General features: G+C 40.0%; 1 protein-coding gene across 1 annotated transcript in view; it reads right to left on the reverse strand.

Moving 5' to 3' along the window:
• Positions 1-4,794: 4,794 nt before the first annotated feature.
• The window catches only part of kiaa0586 (KIAA0586 ortholog), a 172,906-nt gene continuing 162,148 nt past the window's right edge, over positions 4,795-15,552 (reverse strand). The window contains exons 32-33 of the mRNA XM_088924648.1: positions 10,636-10,701; positions 4,795-5,352 (exon numbers count right to left, since the gene is read on the reverse strand). Coding sequence (XP_088780774.1) covers positions 5,237-5,352; positions 10,636-10,701 — 182 coding nt within the window. The 3' untranslated portion in view covers positions 4,795-5,236. The remainder of the gene's footprint in view (positions 5,353-10,635; positions 10,702-15,552) is intronic.

The raw sequence follows: 15,552 nt of genomic DNA on the forward strand, positions 1-15,552 counted from the left end.
GCTCAGTTCACTACAGCCAAGGACTGAGAATGAATACACACTGCTGTCCAGGTTTACTCAAATCTTCACAGGAAAAAAAGAATAAGATGTTATATCCACAAAGTAAAATGAAATATTAAAATTAAATCATTTAATAATTGTAATTCCTTGCATTTACCCAGTGCTTTTCATCCTGAAGGATGTCATAGCACTTTATAGATAGATAGGAGAGGCCAGGCTTCATCCACCACTGAAGCCCCCAATACTGTGTTCCAGCAACCCCTCAACACAGCAAATCAGGCAGAGGAGAGAGAACAAGTCAGGAGGGGAATTTAGTCAGCATACCTTCTCCTGTGAATAGTGCCACGTGATCTTTAATAACCTCAGGACCTCAGTGTATTGTATCGTATGAAGGACAGCACAGTGTACCCAGTTATCATACTGGGGCACTGGCTTTCTAATTCTAGTCCAGAGGGAAGAATGCCACTTACTGACTGCAACCTCTTTTTCCTCCCATCCCAGGTCCGACTGGGACTGGCATCATTTAGCTCCTGAGATCTGATGCATTCCGCCTAGAAAGTAGTAAGACTGCTGTCAAGACAATAGAAAGGCATATACTGACAATGTTGTGAATCATTGTAAATCAGTAACACAAAGGGTTGTTGAAGCAAAACTTGTGGAAAGAAAATAACCAATAAGGTCATTGGTCTAATACTCGCAATTATCAGGGAACATAATATAAATATCTGTCCCTAAGTATACGTTTTCTGATAAAGTATAATAAATGCAAAAACCTTCACAAAGGGTAAACTGGGGGATTGACACTATAGGTGCTTTCCTTCAAATAAGACATTAAACCAAGGTTACAATTCAACATAATGTGGCCTACTTAAAATTCCACCTTGTTTCGATTGGTGCACCAATTTCTCACTTTTTTTGTCAGCTCCAATATGTAGTAGAGCTGCATGGGATATGATGAATTCCTGTGAAATCCACTCAGGTGAAGTCTGCAATAATTACTGGCTGCCTCCCCCTCAGAGGCTGATCCACAGAGCACGCCTGAGCTGTCAAGCCAGTAGAAAATCTCTGCCCCATATCCCTGCGCTGTGACAATCGCTCTTTACCTTCATATAAATACCTGCCTCTTTCACGGGCCTCCACACAGTCCCACACTGCCGCTCCAGTCTCAGCACCGGCGTCCTGGCAGACGTGTGAAGGCTTCAGGTCCTCTGCTGATTTGCATGAACTCAGACAGACGCACTCCATCTGTCTGGGAGGTGTGGGTGAGAACTGCATCCTTTCTAATTAATCGCAGGGTGGGGAAGCGACACCTTGTATGTACAAAGTGACACAATTCATTTTCTTCTTATTTCCTGGAATAAGAAAAAGATACAGTAACACTTTTTGTTTTGCATTAAGTGCTTTTTTGCAAGTAGTGCTTTGGATAACACTCAAGTGTCCCTACTGGTTGTTTTTTTTTTTTTTGCATTTTCCCTGGCAAGATCCATTATAATTGCAGGACTCTATGAGGAAATTATGCCTCTGGATTCCAATTAGCAGGTTTACTGCTCAGAGCAGGCATACCAAATCTGCGAAGATGTAGCCCAAGAACAAAGGAAATAAGAAATGTTCTGTGCACAGCTTAAAGCACCTTCTGAATGAACACTATATATACGGGACACGGTTTTTATTCCTCAAAATCACCTACAGTTGTCTCGGTTTTAGATATTTACAGCACATTCTTACTTTTACAAAAAAAACCCACACTGATTCTAAAACTTCCCTTATTTGAAGGTGTCTAAAAAAGATCATGCACATGCAGTTGAATCTTGAGAGGACACTATGCACATACAGTATGCAGTAATATCAAAATATTTCCAATTGGCTCAGTTCTCTGGTCTCACAGGGTTAAATGGACAGCAGGTATAAAGATTCAGAAATGTATGTATGAATCTCACATATGAATTATGTAATGGAGTTGCATATTTGAGGCGCATGCAATTGCTCTGCATTTAATTCCTTTATTAAATCAGCCACACAAACATGACAATGAATCCTCTATTTTCTTCCTTCATTTTAGGTTATCTGGATTATAGCACTGTCATCTCTGGAGACTGGCCACTTGTATAATGTGATAATTAAAGCGATTTCAGCTGCAAGAATCACATTTCAACACCAAATGGGGGTTTCTGCAAATGTACAAAAGAATTAAAAGGAAATGTTTTTTATTCAGTGTACCATTTACCTTTCCCCCTCACAGGCATGCATACTGTACATGCAACTTAAAACTTTCATGATGTGATTGAATATCTTGTTAAGGAAAGCGATAATTTAGTTAAGGAAAGATTAAAATTCAGAATCACATTTAATTTAATCTTGTATTTAACATTGCTTGTCTGCTTGTTGAAACTATACATTTAAAAAGGCTTTTTTTGAGGAGCAGTGCAAGTTAAATCCTTAATACCCTAGTATGCTGTGACATTTGAGCCTGTACGTACAACACTCACTCAAGATTCCTGTAGAGTACTGTACAAGTAAAAATATTCATAACTACAAGGTAATTACAGTATGCTTTCAATTACTCATTTACAGGGTGGAAATGTGACAACTATTGTTACACTCATTTTTGCCTGAATTGTTTGAACAGTTTGTGAAAAACAGGACTGTATTCTTTAATACTAAATTAAAACATTAATCTTTTATTAGGGCTAAACCATAAGGACATAAACTATATAAACGATATATATCTGTACAGAATTGTACAGGAAGCTGTCCTTAGCGTTTTGCAAAAAGTAATGATTTTATTCAACACTAGCAATGCTTTTTAATGAAAGGTTAAGAGTAAATTATTTTGGAAAACACACACAATGCATCTCACCATTAATGAGAAATAAAATCAGCACAGAACACTGCTGTTGAGATTTAGGGCAGTCCTTTACCTGCGGCAGTATAAGCTGGTCGAACTTCCCCGTGTAGTCCTGAGAGTGTTCACTGCCTTTTATTGACCTTGTGCTACTTCACACAAACATTCAGAACCTCAGTTTTGTCAAGAGAAGGGCTACTGAGACAGACATGTAGGTATTCCGGGGCACATTATTGCCGTTTTCATTGTGCAGAGTATCTGAAGTCTTCAGGACCACTGCACCGAGTTCTTGCTATTGTTTTAGTACTTGCAGGGGAGAGTGGTCAATGTCATGCTTGACTTCTTTATACTTCCTGCGTTTCACATCTGGAAGCAGTTAACAGCTGGACTGACTCAAGCCCAAAGGGCTCAGAAACACTGACAGATCCTACACATGAGCTTACAGCACTCCTCGAGGCGTATGTTTTGAGAAAACAACACATATGCTGATAGACAGCGATTTAAAGCAAGCCTTTGTGTTATATGTCTTAATAGACTGTTTAAAACATATTTCTTTAATTAAAGAAAGTATGTTTGCTATACCATACTATTTCCTACTAAAGGAGACAAAACCCAAAATCAATAAGAGAATTCCAGAAAATTATCTAATTGGGTTTGGACAACACAGTCAATGGGCAATATCTGAATGCTGGGAGTGAAGGGGCTTGGTATTAACAATGAAAATGTAGACGCAGTGAATCTTGAGACCTGCTGCATGAATTTCCCTTTAAAAGCAGAGCTGCACCAAAAAACAGATTGTCATTAGAAATAATTTCCCACATTATGACACTCAGTCACAATCGCAGATTGATCAAAGGGGCTGTAAGTGATGAATCCATGCATGCCACCTGGTGATTTCAAAAGCCTTCGATGAGGAAGAAGGAGTTAAAATAAATGCTAATTTAACACCCTCAGTGCACGATCGTCTGTCAGTGACTAAAGTCCCTCTTTTGAAGGTCCGATTTCCTGACTGACTTGCCAGAATTGGTTTGCTGACAAGCATGTCCGAATGAGTAGCAGACAGCTTTCAGGACAGCCATTTCTCTGCGGGACCATTTCTGTTCATCGGGACAGTGTTGAGGCCTGTGCATCCTGAAGCCTTGCCCTAGCGTATCCCGGTAAGTTTTATCTTTCCATGACCTGCCCACCACCACCACACCCCTCCTTTTCCCAGCACCTTATCTTCAAGGCCGATCACTCTTTCTCCTGCATTATGCCTCCTGCTGTAGCCATCAAAAACAACGCCGGGCTCCATGGCGTGTTCTAACTGAAGTCAGGCGTCTTTATTTAAAGTGGTAACCCCCTTAGTTTGTTATGCACCATTCGCTGTAATTACAGATTGAATTACAGGGTTGGTTATTGGGAGGCCAGTCTCAGCACACTCTGTTATTTCTGCACATCTTAACAACTTGTCCAGAAATGACTTGTTGGCATTCTTGCAAGTGAAATAACATGTTCACTAGCCAAGCTGCTGGCATCAGATGCTCTCTAACTTGCATCCTATACTGACGTCCAGGAATATTTTAGTAAAAGCTTATGTTAGGGAAGATACATACAGCTCCCAAGACAAATGCAAAGGCATTCTTCTCACCTCTAAACTCTAAAAGAAAAAATCAATATTCAGATACTTATTTTCAAAAGAAAATCCCTAGATCTATGGTAGGTCACACACAGCTCTACATAATTAAAGAGCCTATCATGTTAAGTACAGTTTGTTAGTACATGATATTGCCACCTTTAATTCTTGTTTCAACATCTGCCTATAGACAGAGATTAACAGGAATTAAGTCCAAGGTCAGACATACTAATCATCTAATTTTTAACTGGCTTAAACAGCTGATAAACTGACTTAAATGCATCACATGTAATACAAAAATGTAGTAAAATGTTGTTAGTGCACAGTTAAAGTGGAATACTTTTTAAACAAATTTTATTTGTAAAATATAAAAAATCAATAAAAAGCATATACATGCAATGTATAAACATAGACTTCTAAGACTCTTTTCATACAAACTTGCAGAATCATCAACATGAATAAATATGAACTTCAACAATCAATTTGAAGCTCCAGCTATTCTTTATAAAAATATCGTCAATAAAATGGTAACTAATATGTGTATATTTATCTGTAATGATTGGTTCAGGAAAAATTCTATAAACAGAATGAAATCACGTTCATTGATTTGCTTCAAACACACCACTGCAATTGTAAAACAAAAGGCAATACAAAACAAACAAGAAAGACAGTACATGAGTGGAATACAGGAGGTGTAAAACCCTGTATAATTTCATCAGTAATGTCAGAAAACAAAGTGCAACAGACAGTCCTGAGGGGAGAAACTGCAGCTCGGGGTGTTAAAACACATCTGTCCCTGATGAGTCTGCGTCCCCCTCCTCGGCGCTCAGGCTGGCAGATGGCTCCTCCTCCACAGGCGCGAGCTGAGGCAGGGAGCAAGGCCCAGCGTCCATTCCTGTGGCGAGATCACAAGCGCAAGGCAGCAGACATCAGGCAGGCTGAGGGCTTTCCAGCAGACTTGTCTGACCTCAAAAACTGGGGCAGATTCTCTCCAATGAGCTGGATCTCAGTACCTCCAAAGCCAATCCACCGACCTCCCAACTTCTTTTAAATGCTTTTCTTTTAAGATTCATAAGTCCTCTTTTGGCCTACCACTCATACTGTTTGTTTGTTTTTTATAAAATAAGATTCAACGTCGAATGTCAAATCATTTCAAAGAAAACAAATATCACAGAGAAGGTGAGGAAACAAATACTGTGAAGTGCTTTACTTACCTTCTGTAAATTTGGAAATAACAGCATTTTGTAAAACATTTTGAACCCTAAATGAACATATCTGTAGTATGCTATAATCCCAGGACAGCTCTCAATACATAGTGGTCTGAAGGAGACTCCCTCACAGCTCTAGTTAAAAAAGAAGCCTGTGATATTAAGTGTTTTCAGCCTGGACTTTACTGGTGCAAACCTGCAAGCATGTTCTCATTGTTAAATATGTCTGAAGCTCCCATGGTTAGGGATGACAGCAGAGAGCCACTCTGCCCTTTGCGGAAGAGGCCGACGAAACGAAGCTCCATCCCGAAAGCCCTATGGCTACCAAACACGACCGACAGACGTGCGAAAACAGGAGTCAGCCTCTGAAATAGCCTGAAATATGAGAGATGCCCCGGCTAGCACAAGGCTTTGAAGCTGAAACTAAAAGTAAACAACTCTTGGCTGTACATAAAACAGACGAGCTGAATCTCTCCTGCTTGGGCGAAGAACGGAAAAACAGCTTCTCATAAAAATCCCCAAACAAAACCACTCCTTTATCAGAATAAATAAGAAAAAAACATGTGATAATACTTTCCAGTGCGACTGCCTCAGAATGGCAGCGTCCCAACAGCTGCTTTAATTTTAAGCTTGCACAGCCCTTTCTGCTGGCTCCCCTGGGCCCGCCGTGACTGCAAGTGCACTGCCAAGTGTTTGAAGTGCAACTGCAAAGGCAGTGAATCCACTTTCAATCTGAGCCTTAACACATTTTCACAGCTGTGCTGAATTCCAATATCATTGCCAAAGCAATTGGAGAGATACATATGCATAAACACACTCACACCTTCACATCAAAAGGACAGTGTTTCTATACAATACAGTTAATGGCAGTTCAGACAACACGGACAGAAATATAACTGTTTCCCTAAAAAATAATCTACACGTAAATCATCCGTTGTCCTTCTCAGTTAGGAATTCCCAATCAGAACTGTGCCTTATTTTGCACTAATCTGCACACTGGCAGGACTGAAAATAATGAAAAATTCTACGATGTCATGGTCTGGTACCGCACACCTCTCTTGTCATCAATGCAATTCTACCATTTTGTTAAACTGGGGAACTCAGGACAGTACTCATTCCTTTCCTGGCCTAAGATAGGTTTCCTGAGGCATAAAGTGATTCAGCCCCAGATGATTTCCGCTTACTCACTTGCCATGCAAGCAACCATGTGCTTCTCTGAACCACAAGCTAAGAGAATTAGCTACGCATGAGGTAGAGGAAAGACACACCAGCGTGAACAGTGACACATTTACCTGTATAACCATTCTGAGTTTTTCTTCACCCTGCCCCCAGCTGGCAAATTCTCATGCTTGAATTCTGTGTTTTTGGTAGTCCTGGGCTTTATGTGCAGCTGACAAAGCAAAGACTCACGAATCTGTTGCGTTTTTCCCTGTTCACTGGATTTACTGCACAGCCCTCTGTAATCAGCTGAACTCTCTCTCATCCAGAAATGCTTCTCTCTTATCCAAGAGGAGTGTTCCTGGATGAGAGTTCACATGTGAATGTGGATATAAAAGGCATGCATCAAGACATGCTGTGTACACCAGCACACTCTGCGCCAGGTTCACTGAAGCCATGCCCTGGCTTCTTTCAAGAAAAGACTGGATAGGACCCTTGGATCGATTAGCTACAGGAAACCTAACAAACTAGATGGCCTCTTCTCCTTATATACAAGTATCAAAGAAAATACGTCTCTCCATAGGCATGCTGTAGTAGGAATTGGAAGAAAAATTGAAAATTGAAGCACATAACTGAAGAGATAAAAAAGGAATTGCTCATTTCCTTTAAGCCACCCTCAGCTCCCTACTGACAGAAGACAGGAGCCATCTCTTCCCGGGGACAGGAATGGGCAACACTAACTACACTGGCAGTGGCCCTCAGACACAGAAGGAAGCTGGGAGTTGTAGTGCTCTCTGACATATGAGAAAGTTCTTCAGGTACTAGAAGTTCTTAAGATAAAAACAAATCTCTAAGGCATTATACTACTAATTGTAATAGGAAATATATCCTAAGAGATTAATATTAAAACTGCATGTGTTCTTCATTCAAAGTAATGCATGTATTTGGATTGAACGGTGGTGAATGGATGGAAACAGAAGGGTGGAACGCTCAAACTGGGATGATATCATTATGGGAATACCACATGGATCTGTATAAGGACCCCGAATCTTCCTAATTTAGATCAATAATTAGTGCTATTGTTGATTAATTGTAAACTAACCAAATTCACAGATGATGCCACAGTAAGATTAACAAACACTGTAGAAGCTACAAAAGAAATTAACTTTTTCTTAGACAAAATTCAAGACTAGACAAACACCTGACCAATCATTTTTAATGTGGACAAATACAGAATGTTACACAGTATTAAAATCAAGTGAGGATGAGTTAAAATTGTAAGACACACAGCTAAGACCTCATTTAAAATATTCTGTACACACTTTTGACAAAAGACTAATAAAGATATTGCTACTCTGTGTTTCATTTCTTTTCCTTTCAGCATGGAATAAACCTTTACCTGTTTCTTTGCAGCCTACACATGCCCATGGAGATAGCTACTTAAAGTACAGTTATTTAACTTGATGAAAACCGTAATTAAGCCAGACTTCGCAAGGCCACAGGACACAGAAGCTAACACCCCTCCCCCTCCTACCAGCAGTCCAGGGGATCACTGAGGGCCAAGCAGTAGGGACCCTGGTTGTCCATCTCACCTGGAGAATGTCTCCTCCTACAGCACAGTGTCTACTGTCACCAGAATCGGGCATTTCTTTGGAAATTCTAGTCAAGTGGGATTAGGATGAGCCACACAACTCATCCACCTACTGTACATCCCTTGCAGGAGCAACCTGGATTTCTTAGAGGTCTCCAAACCCAGCACTAAGCAGGACCAGCCTAGCTCAGCTTCGGACATCGGATGAGATCAGGCTACAAGTGGCTACACCGCTATCAGATAAACATATGCTTCCTATAAGTAACAGGGAGGACAACAAAGAAGAAGTTATCCGTTGCTGACTTTGTTGTGGGCAGAGCTTTATAACCGCCAGAAGCTGCCTGTTTCCTAAGCAGTTAAAATTATCAGCTGTTCCTTGGTGTCTGCTGATATGAAAGGTCCTGACTGAATGTTTTCAAAGGGCAGGTGGGGTGATCCTTGTCCTTGCCTGAGCAGCCCCACCTAACCTCTAAGCCTGATGTTATCTTATTAAGCGTGCATCTGAACTTTTGTTTTCAAAACGATAACGTACTGAAAGGGAAACACTTAATCATTCTGACTAAAAATAGCTAATTTGGGATGATGTAACACTGATTTTTATTTACTTTTTATATGTGTGGGTCCTATATTTAAAACACATGTGTTTTTGAATTCCTTTTCATACCAATGAAGGTTAACTTATTTGTTTATCAATATATTTAATATTGAAACCAGATCCCACATATGCACCAGATAAATACAGGATTTGGACTGGAAAATGTAATTCAACATGTAATTCAAGATCTACTGTACGACAAGGGCTCAGATCTTGCTTAACACTACAGTATGCTGTGTAACTGGCGAAGCTCCCCCAGCCTTTAGAGGGAGAGAAGACATCCTGACGATTTATTACAGTGTGATTTACAGTGTGGTCATAACATCCCAGTTTGGTGTGTGAGTAAACAAAGGCTGCAGCTTCCCCTTGTATCAGACACACTAAATGTTATTTACTTTGATCTCTCATCCAAAAGAATGTGTAAACCAAAGTGTTCCCTTGTCTGTGTGCTCCCTGATGATTATTAACGTAGGTAAACACGTTGTTCCATTTTCTTTCATTTACAGAGTTGAGTTAAAGGAAATAGAGCTATTACCTTTGTAAACAGGACTTAGATTACTGTCTCAAAGAAGTTATCTGGGGAATCATACAGCTATTGTCTCCCTTTCACCTAGCTATCAAGATGATGGAATGACAGCCTACATATCAGCTGTTGTTCTTCAGAAACAAAGGAAGGAGAAGCTTCTTTAGCAGAACAGCACACACGAGACAGCCAGGTGCTCCATTGAAACCTGGTCCACTGTGGCACCTCTGCACATTGATTTCAAGATCGTCATCAAAATAAAAAAAACTCCAATCCAAAAAGCTGTCAGACTGCACAACACCTGCGAAAACAAGCTCCCCCATTCCTTTTAGAAAGCGATGACACCATTTTTCCCCAGCACCTGAACTCTAGCTGCTTGGCTTTCCTCACTGACAGCTGTATTGTTTCAGTGCTCTCCAAGACACAGACCACCTCACAAATGGAAATACCCCAATATCATTTCTTCGGGCACACCTACACACTCTCCAAGGCTGAATCTTTGCGGAGTTTTAAAAACTCCGTAAGAATCTGTTCTAAAAGAAATTTGGGATATCAAAAAGCAGGAAATTGCCTTTATGAAAATGGCATTGGATCAGCACCATTATGTTGATGATTTCCTAAATGCAAAAAGGCTGTCTGTGATCATGTAGATAAAACTGTTCTAGGCTAATTCCATGTAAAGGCAGAGCACACACCTGGGTGTGAACATGTTCATATAGGTTAGAAAAAGCAATGCATATCAGATCATGCCACAAGCGATCTGCTTACTTCTTCTTTGTCATGGCTCTGTAAATTGTTACTCGTGCTTCTTCTATGATTTTCGAGGCACAGCTTCCTAAAGAGCTTTTGTAAGGGAGCACACAGTAGGAGCAAAGCAGTGTGGTTCAGCACCCCATAGCTCACTCTTGGAAGAGTATTTTAAAACATTAAAAAGGCAAATAAGAAAGGCAGAAAGAAAAAGAGTCTTGCACCAATGCAATGACAAGTTTCTTAATGATAACAACTATTCAGTGAATACACAGTGATAGAACTATTTAAAATATTGTTAAAATAGTATCATAAGCATCTTCCATAGGAAGGAATATATATATACTGTATATTACCTTGAAATCCAGTCTTGAAATAATCACTGGGATCTACAGTGAGGTGGTCATCATCGTAGTGATCCCCTGCAAAATGTTTAAAAATATATATATATTAAGGTTTGTGACTTTGGAAAATCTGAAAGTGTAACAGTGTTATTATGAGCAGAGCTCCGAGAGACTGAAGCATCTTAATGGTAGCTAAGCACTGTGAAGGAAAACACAAAAACAGCCCCAGTTGCCAAACTGAGAATGCTCACAGCAAGTATGCCTGAAAGATGATAATCCCATTGTCAACCAAACCATCTCAACAACTGGTGGTCAGGCCCGTTTAATTAATAAGTGAGAAAGTATGAAAATTACATCTACAAAAGACATGCACTGAAGGCTTTAAAAATTCTGGTAAATTAAAATAGAATACATTAAGCAAAAATAAATGGGCAGAGATTTAAATGGAAAATAACATCCTTCCAAGGCTAGAAAAGCAAATCCTTTTTGTCACTGTTGTGCTGCTGTTTTTCTTCAGTGAACCAGAGAAGGATTTTTAATTAACCTCTCTCTAGTTAATGTCACGTCATCAGTTATCCTCCTGCAGTATGGGAGCTGCCAACAAGAAGACAATGGTGTGTACGCTGAAAATATGCTGTCAAGATGCTTGTCGTTCTAGAAAGACTTCCTCTGGTCAAGGCTGGTACAGTAACAGTATAAAGACAATACATGGCAGGTCAATTTAGATCTCTATAGATGTGCACCGCTAAAATGCACCATTTGACTCTCAATGCAGCCTGGGAATTTTAAAATTCATTGCCTCGTTTGTGCTGATCAGATTCAAACTGCTGAGTCAGAGGAAAAAAAGGCTTAGTAGCGTCTCATGTACTGCCACTGCAGTGTGTACAAGCTGACTGGTTATCTGACAACAGCACCTTCATTTTTCTGACATTCCTTGACATAAAAATGGTCACAGCTTAAGCGTTTTAGGATGCTGCTCAACAGCGGCACGTTATTACAGATAGGAAGCTCTTATGACAGAATTAAAAGAAGGAAGCTTCCTTGCAGATGTCCGTAACAACAACAGCCCTCACATGATGCAGAGCTTTAAGATGTGAAGTAAACCTGTCAAAAAGAATTAATGTGATGTGCTAAAACTGAAAAATGTCTCTAAGGTGGCTTCTTACAGAGAGCAGTTAAAGTCTGCGTTTGTTGTTCACTGTTCTTTTAACAATTGCCACCTCACTCCATCACATCAGAAAACGGGATTGCAATATTTTATAAAAGCAATTATGTACACTGTTAATCATTTCATTAAACGTCATTAAACCACATTCATTTCTGAGCAACGGTAACACATCCTTTTGTATCTCCCTGTTTTTCAATCGAAAATATAAAGGCAATTTAAGTCACCTCTTTTCTTATTTACTGCCCAATCCAAGTCTTTCTGACCAGTTGAGCAGCATGGTACTTTTGGCATGAAGCCAAAGTATTTGTAATGTCAGCATTAAAAGAAAGGAGGCTCATCTATATATAAAGCTTCCCTAACTTAAGACAGACTTACTAACTCCAAAACATCAATGGCTCTTTTAAATACAATTCCTTTTTTGTTACTTGTACTTGTTTACAGCTCAGACTAGAAACCCTGTATATGTTGTTTATTGAGCCATTGTATTGCAAGACAGAGCCTTCAACTTTTTCAGGAGAAAAACAATGAGGGAAGTACTAATTGAAAAGGGGACACTGCCATTGTCTTTGGTCCCCACACATGGTTTGTTTCAGTGAATGGGGAGCGAGGCAGTGTCATACAGGGCTCTGAGGGAGAGCCCACCGCACTGAGTCTCTCTCTCTGCTGAAAGGAGGACAGCTGTGTCAGTTAAACAGTCAAGCAGCAGGGGTCGGGTGGCTCACTGGATTTGCAATCGGCCATGAAACCTTTCATCTCTTCCTTGCCAGCTTCATTTCCATTGAGCTTAGGAGAAATTCAATGGCCTTTTCATCCACTGCTTGTTCAGGGGGCTGAATGAGATAAAAGAAATTCTGGAATTCTCAGCCCAGTCCGTAGGAGAAAGATGTCCACCTCATCAAACTCCCATCACAACTGTCAGCAACTCAGCACCTTTCCTGGGCAAGTTCTCAAGGAGGTCAAGGACTGGATAAGCATTCCCAGTTAGCCTCCTGAGAAAGCGTGAGCCTGGTCCCTCGAGGACTGGTATAGGTGCTACAGGCCTCTCAGAGGCCCTGACAACAACAGCCTTTTCTGCCTCTCTCAGAGCATTGCAGGTGCTATCACCTTTCAAGTGCCACCTTTTCAATGCACAAAACGAAAGACAAAAACGTTAAAACTTTATCATGCCTTTAAATGTCACAGACAATTAGGCCTGGACTCTGGTGTGGAGTTTATCATGCGAAACATGATCTCTGTACAAGATTTGTATAAGCAATCTCAAGATGCTGTTGTTTAAGAAAAGGTGGGGAAAAAAAAGAAACATAAGTATATTTTGTGGGCATGGTATAACAATTTAAAACAGATTTGTTTTACTTTTTTTACATTTATGCATGTAACAGCCATTAAACTCATAATCTAAGACATTTTGGAGGCATAAGAATATAAAAAGTTTTAAGTTTTGAACATGAAGAAGCTGAAGACTATAACTTCCAAAACAGATTTAAAAAGGCAAGACATTAACGAGAAAAATGACAAGTGAAGGCACGTTAATCAGGATGAAACCATCTCATACTGGTAACAGTGCAGAAAGCTGGTTTTGCTTAATGGATCCCACAAGCATTGCAGTGCCATTAAGCTTCAGTATTCAATGTCAGTTAACTTCATAAGGCTGTACAAACGATGTGAAAATAAAAGGGAAGCAGGAATGAAAAATGAGAGCCATAACTTAGAAGGAAACTACAAAGGCATAGAGAAAAAAAAATCCAGACTGGTGGGTATAATTGATGCAGTGACTCAAAAGGGTGTCTTGTGTTTCATGTGAGAGCTGCCAAGCTCTTCAGAGGGCAGGGAAGCACAAAATAGAAAAATTACCAGAAAAATAACTTTGAAAATATGAAAGGACAAAAATAAATAAAATGTGGGCTAATCTTCACAGTGAATGGAAAATGGCTTTCACAGAAATCTGAAATGCACCATTTTAAAATGCTATAGTGTGACTTTTGGTAGTCCTTCACAGCTAGCTTAATTATCTCACAGCCCACAGATAATAGCGAAAAGTAATTGCATGAGGTTGACAGGTTTTCTTTACTTATCCACCTATTCTGTAGGTGCAGGATAAGTCTCATAATGCAGCTTTTGGAACAATACTGTGCCTGATAAAAACATTTTTAAACACAATTGATACAGTTTTCTATCCACACTTATTACTTACTCGATAAGTAATTCAAATGTGTACAATGAAGAAATGCTTGTGGAAGGGATACACTGGGGTTGATTCACTGCACAGTATGGATTCACTTGTGACACCCATTGCACATTGGTGTGGGTCGCAAGAAGCATTCAGTTCCTGGTGCATCCATGAGCTTTAACACAAGCCTAGAAACGGCCTCTCAGACTGGCAAAGGCACTGCACTTTGTCCATAGGCATTATCCTCCATTCACTTTCTAAGCATTATGTGGCACTATCTGATGTTAAAGAACCGCACAAAGATCTGGCACTTCAGGGGAAATTTCATGCTCACAAGCTGACAAGGAGTGAGAAAGAAGCAGCAGTTCACAATCTCTTGCAGTACAATAAACAAGTAAACAGGTTAGCAATGCTTTATTATTGATCTGAAAATGGGCATTTTCTAAAATTCTATGTTCTATAAGATTCTATGTTCAACATTTACCATGTATTTAGAAGGCCTAGATATTTTCAGTCTCAATAAGAGATTTGCCAGGCTCTTCTTTCTTTTTTCATACCTCTGTTCTGCAATATGTGTTTATGGTTTCCCCTGGGGCAAAGTTGACTACACACACTGTGCATAACCTGCCAGAGCTGTGAAACAATGCAAAAGAATAGACTTCCACTATTTACAGTATGTACTTCTGTTAGAGTTCTCACACAAACCCTTAGCAGGTGTTACTACTTGAGTTAGGGATTGGTGTACTAGATGAAGGCATTCCTTGAGAAAATAAACATTTAGCCTCTAAAAACCATAATATGATAGCATATAACATCAAATGATTTACATTCTTTCTACAGCATGTGATCCTTTGCACATGTTATATGAAACTCATCCCCAGTCTCTATACAGAGACTATAGGCCCCTTTATGTTTTGAGCCCCTGAATGTGGATCATTTTGGGAGAGAGGCTTCCCCTTCTGCTGTATGTCCATTATTTAAAACAAGAACATGCCTTGCACAGAGACAGGCACAGATCTGGATGGCAGCCCTTCAGTGGGAACCCCAGCATGTCCTTCCTTGCAGTTGGGGGACATGGTTTTTATTGTACTGCACTTCGACTATGGCTGGAGGTACTTTCGTGGGAAATTTAGAAGGCTGGAAAAATGTCGTCTTGTACTTATGTTTGTTCCGAGAACTTAAAATACAGACACATTTGTTCACAAAAAAGAAAGCCCAGATGGCACACATTTTCAATTACCTGCCTGACACAATGCAAAAAACAGCTGTGAATGCCAACTATTCAGCCTTCGAACACTTGTATCTGCAAACTGCTGCAGACTCAGTGAGAATCATTAATCTTTCATGATCTTCAGGTTGGTGTTCTGTTAAATACTAATCTTTACCCAGTTCAAAGAATGTCTTTGCTGGTCTTTAGAAGAAAGAATGTCTCCCTGTGGGCCACAACTTCACAAACGTTAAATTCTGTCAGGGGAAAAAGAAACTTCCTTCTTTCATATCACCGGGTAAGGAGCTCCTCACATCTCCTGTTTGATGTCACGCAGACGAAGGGGAGAGTGCATGGCAGCCCTGGCTTATGAGATGCTGTACCCAG

The sequence above is a fragment of the Atractosteus spatula genome, chromosome 9 (assembly GCF_055471065.1).
Source record: "Atractosteus spatula isolate fAtrSpa1 chromosome 9, fAtrSpa1.hap1, whole genome shotgun sequence".
Classification (NCBI taxonomy): domain Eukaryota; kingdom Metazoa; phylum Chordata; class Actinopteri; order Semionotiformes; family Lepisosteidae; genus Atractosteus; species Atractosteus spatula.